At 37.5% G+C, this 4293-nt stretch overlaps 2 protein-coding genes and 1 non-coding gene across 3 annotated transcripts; 1 reads left to right on the top strand and 2 right to left on the bottom strand.

Moving 5' to 3' along the window:
• Positions 1 to 213: 213 nt before the first annotated feature.
• Positions 214 to 1171, bottom strand: LOC143615346 (uncharacterized). The gene is made up of 2 exons (XM_077088492.1): positions 1052 to 1171; positions 214 to 942 (listed from the first exon to the last, which is right to left on the bottom strand). The coding sequence occupies exons 1-2, from the start codon at positions 1169 to 1171 to the stop codon at positions 214 to 216; spliced, it is 849 nt and encodes a 282-aa protein (XP_076944607.1).
• A 521-nt stretch (positions 1172 to 1692) lies between these two features.
• Positions 1693 to 2532, top strand: LOC143615344 (uncharacterized). The gene has a single exon (XM_077088491.1). It carries the CDS (start codon positions 1693 to 1695, stop codon positions 2530 to 2532), a length of 840 nt encoding a protein of 279 aa, XP_076944606.1.
• Positions 2533 to 4185: 1653 nt separating this feature from the next.
• TRNAT-AGU (transfer RNA threonine (anticodon AGU)) lies at positions 4186 to 4259 on the bottom strand. The gene has a single exon. It is a non-coding gene; the product is annotated as a tRNA-Thr (tRNA).
• Positions 4260 to 4293: the final 34 nt, after the last annotated feature.

The following is a 4293-nucleotide window of genomic DNA, read 5'->3' as shown; positions in this document are numbered from 1 at the left end:
TCAAAAGGCGGGGGAATTATAACATACCAAATGACGAGTACAAAATTATTCTGAAATAAGCACATATATTCTTAAATCACATTTGTTCATAGAATAGCAAAGTAGTGATTACATCAAAACAAAAGGCAAGCAGGCAACAAGTTGCGCCGCTACCCATTTTTGAATTGCAAAACTCATTCTTAAATACTTATGAGAATTGTATCAACATGTTGCTTACACCTTTGGCATTTTTGAGTATGGCCTTCCTGGGAACACTAACTTTTTGAAAAACTTTAATATCCGGAAGGTGTGTCCCACTGCTAGAAGAGTCACTAAGACAAACCATACAAACACGATACCACACACTACATATGAAAGTGTGTGTGACTCGATATTTGGTGTCAAAGCGAATATGGAAATCACATAAGTTAACGACATAGAGGCGGTAGCAACCCACATAATAACCATCAGAATCCACATGAAAAACCGACCCTTCAAAAAGTGTAATCCACTAATCAGTAACAAGATAATGCTAAGAGTCGAAACAAAGCCAACTGTGTTGGAAATTAGGAAAGTATGGTATGCTATCTGATAGTCATGTGCCATGACCGCATATCCAGCCTTCTTGGGTGGATCCGTAGTTAAGTCATCATCTTGCCAAACGCCACCAGGAGGATTAAGGCCTGCTTGAAAGGCCATGGTTGCTATTAATGACGCCACCACCATTAACGTGTTTCTCTTCTTGTCTAACCAATCATCATTGTTCTTCTTGCCTCTGGAGTTTCGAAAAATTTGTTCGAGCAGACTTTCACTTTCAGCATCAATCACTCGTGCTTGCATTAGAGCCACTATGATTTCTTGATCTTTCACATGTTTCGGACCTTTAGCTAATATATCCATCAATCCTTCCCTATTTGAGGCATTCATTTCTATTGTAGTATTCGATAGCAAGTAGTTTATGGTCTAATTACAAATGTTCAAGATAGGAGCAATTAGTCATACTATAAATTGTATTTTATTCTTTAAAAGAATTCTTAAGTATGGTAGATAACATGCATGTTAATATTCGTACTAAAAGTTTCCAAAACAACCGAAATTCGTATCGATGAATAATATTTTCTGAATGCCCGAAGTAATTCCTGAGTGAGCCCGGTGAGGGGCGGCCTAACTTTCTAAGAAGGGATGGAGGCATGTTATGTGATAATTAGGGTTTTGTTCCTAGTATAATAGAAGCGAATTTTGCTTTACATTGTGTGTTCGTTATTTTGTTCGTGTTCTTGGTATCGATTCAATCCTTGAATTGGTATCAGAGCCTCGTTAAAGAACCGAACAAATAGCTAGATCTGATCACTGTCATCTCCGAATGAGTTGGAGCCGTCGTTGTGATTAGTTTGCCGCAGCCGAACAAGGAGCCGCTGCCACCACCATCGATCCGATCGATTAAGGTAGATCGAAGGTAACTTGGCCGCCAAGTTTCGAGCCGTCGTCAAGTTTATTGACCAAGAAATCATTCAAACAGGAGGTTTGACTGAAGTCGGGTTTTACAACACATAGAACTCGTTGTTAAAGTACTCATGAAGAAGGAAATCAATAGGAGACAACGTTCCGCCACGAAAGGGTAAAGAATCTGGGCCATCATCCGTTCAATGTCTGATGCTTTCACCCACAAAATACAGTTGATCTCTACGTGTGAAGACCGTTCTTCATATTCACATGGTATGGGATGCCATAGATCCGGGTTCGGCCGATTTAGAGATGAATGATCTCGCGATGGGGTTGTTGTATCAATCGGTGTCCGAGTCGTTGATCATGCAATTTGGTAATCAAGGAACCGCCAAGAAGATGTGGGATACCATAAAGACTCACCATGTCGGAGTTAAAAGAGTTATAGAATCAAGATTGCAAACGTTGGAGTCGGAGTTTGATCGGTTATGGATGAAAGACTCGGAATCGACCGATGAATATTCCGGTAAGTTGTCCATATTAGCTTCGAAATCCACGGGTTTGGGTCAGGTAATCGAGGAGCCAAAGTTAGTAAAGAAACTTCTGAACAGTGTTCCAAGGGAAAAGTATATTCATATGGTAGCATCCCTCGAGCAGTACTTGGATCTCAAAACCGCAACGTATGATGGCGTTGTTGGCCGGTTAAAAGCTTATGAGGAGAGAATCGATGATGAGCAAATCCGTTCAGGTTCGGGTAATCAAACTAAATTATTGTATTCTAGTTTTGATTTAAATAATCATAAGGGAAACGAAGGAAGTCGATCCCTAGGTCGCGGGAACCGAGGGCGTGGCCGAAGCCGAGGTAATGGCCAAGATCGAACGAAATTGACCAGTGAGCAATCAAACCAAACTGAGGGCAAGGAGAAGGTCAAGAAGGATCGATCCAAAGTTGTTTGCTACCGATGTAACCAGTTGGGTCACTTTGCATCGGCGTGTCCTAATAGAAGTGGTAAGACACATGAAGCCCACGTAGCTGAAACTGAAGTAGCCGATAATGCTTTTCATATGCACAAAGTAGTCTTTTTTAAACGAAGACAGTCTAACACCTAAGAGGTTCGAAACCAAACTGGTGGAGACCGACATGTGGTACTTAGATAACGGTACTAGTAATCACATGCTAGATAGTAGCGGGGTTTAGATAACGGTACTAGTAATCACAATTCGGGTGTGATGTTTAGATAACGCTACTATCTAACATAGTCAAACACTAGCCCTTCATCATAAAACCCCGCTACTATCTAACATAGTCAGGCACTGAAAACCCACTTGAGTTGTGAAAACTCTAGAAACTCATTCTCAATCACATATTTTTAATTAATGTTTAAATCTTGTGGTCCACAATTAAAGTGAATAAAAAATATAAATATAAATATAACTTTTTCTCTCTCTTGAAAACATATATAAAAATTAGTAAACAAATGTTAAAAAATAGCAAAACATTTTTTTTTATGTTTCGATGTTTTGTATTAAATGTTACAACATATATTACATGTAACTGAAAAAAAAAAAGATGTTACATAGGGTTTTCGCGGGTTTTCACAACTCAAGTGAGTTTTCATTTTAACCTTACCCTCTCTCTCTCTCTATATATATATAACTAGGCAGAAAGTTTTTCCTAGATCTTATGGTGAACAGTGAGAAAATCTCTCCCAAATTGTGTTAGAACTAAAGGGAATCGTGAAAACTGTAGATAAACAAACACGTAGCAAAACCAGGGACACCTGGCAACAAAGCAAATGACCAAGATGACAAGCACTATACAAACATCACAAACGCAAGGTACAATACACATTGCAGACACTCTCCCGAAAATGCTATATTATAAATATGTTATGAGTTATGACATTATTTAGAATAATACTTACAACAAATCTATTATCTATGTGAGAATTGTTTGTTTGTTGAGACTTACTTGAGACATCTTAGCAGGATGATTCCAAGGTATAACATTGTATTTCACATATATGTGCTAAGTGCTAACTTCATGAATTCACCTGGGGATTCGAATATGGATAATCTCACAGCTATTATTTTAGATTTGGCAAACTAATGCAAGAGGTATATATGATGTTCAAGAAACACCATTCCCAAAATGATACTTCATGCACAAGGGCTTTAATGTGTTAATTATATGCAAATACCTCATCAAAGCACTGAAGCAGACACGCATTGATGTTAAAGAAGGGTAATTAGATACTTTCATTTCAAACAATCAAATTAATTATCTAAAACTCAATAATTAGATAATTATTAAAAGAATAATCATTTAATCACCCTAAAAATCACATTTATTTGTTTGACTCAAGTCATGCACCTTTATTTGGCCAGACCCACATGTACCCAACCTATGCACATCACAAAGCAACCTGTTGATGAGATCCCTTGCTTCTGGAAACCTAAGATGATTTCTCCAGTGAACCCTTAGCATTCAACAATATTAATTGCATAAATTTTGATATTACAAGATATATTAAGATGAAAATCATATAAGAAAATGACAAAAGAATTATATGTGCTCTTGTAAGTAGCAAAAAGTAACATTAGATTTGATCATTTCAGTTTAAGAGAACACAATGATACAGAATGTAATGTAAAAGCAAGTAACAGGTTAGTGAAATGAATATTTATACAATATATATGTTACCAAAAAACAGCTTTCGTGCCTGAGAATCTGAGATAAGAAAAAAAACACTCACCAAAAAATGCTTTCATTGAGAGTCGAACCCAAGACCTCCCGCTTACTAAACGGGTGCGCTAACCAACTGAGCTATGAAAGCAAGTTGGAATACATCCCTTACATATCTTTTTCAG

This window comes from Bidens hawaiensis, unplaced genomic scaffold, assembly GCF_021521415.1.
Source record: "Bidens hawaiensis isolate Kalapana, Puna unplaced genomic scaffold, B.hawaiensis_p1.1 tig00042501_1, whole genome shotgun sequence".
Lineage (NCBI taxonomy): Eukaryota > Viridiplantae > Streptophyta > Magnoliopsida > Asterales > Asteraceae > Bidens > Bidens hawaiensis.
The sequence above is the reverse complement of the archived record's forward strand: the minus strand, read 5'-3'. Positions and strand labels throughout refer to the sequence as shown.

Bases quoted from the DNA above. Each gene is read 5' to 3' on its own strand.
- LOC143615344 (XM_077088491.1), top strand. From the start codon at position 1,693: ATGGTATGGGATGCCATAGATCCGGGTTCGGCCGATTTAGAGATGAAT.
- LOC143615346 (XM_077088492.1), bottom strand. From the start codon at position 1,171: ATGCCTCCATCCCTTCTTAGAAAGTTAGGCCGCCCCTCACCGGGCTCA. The intron at 943-1,051 runs GTACGAATATTA...ATTTGTAATTAG, and splicing joins GGTTGTTTTGGAAACTTTTA to ACCATAAACTACTTGCTATC.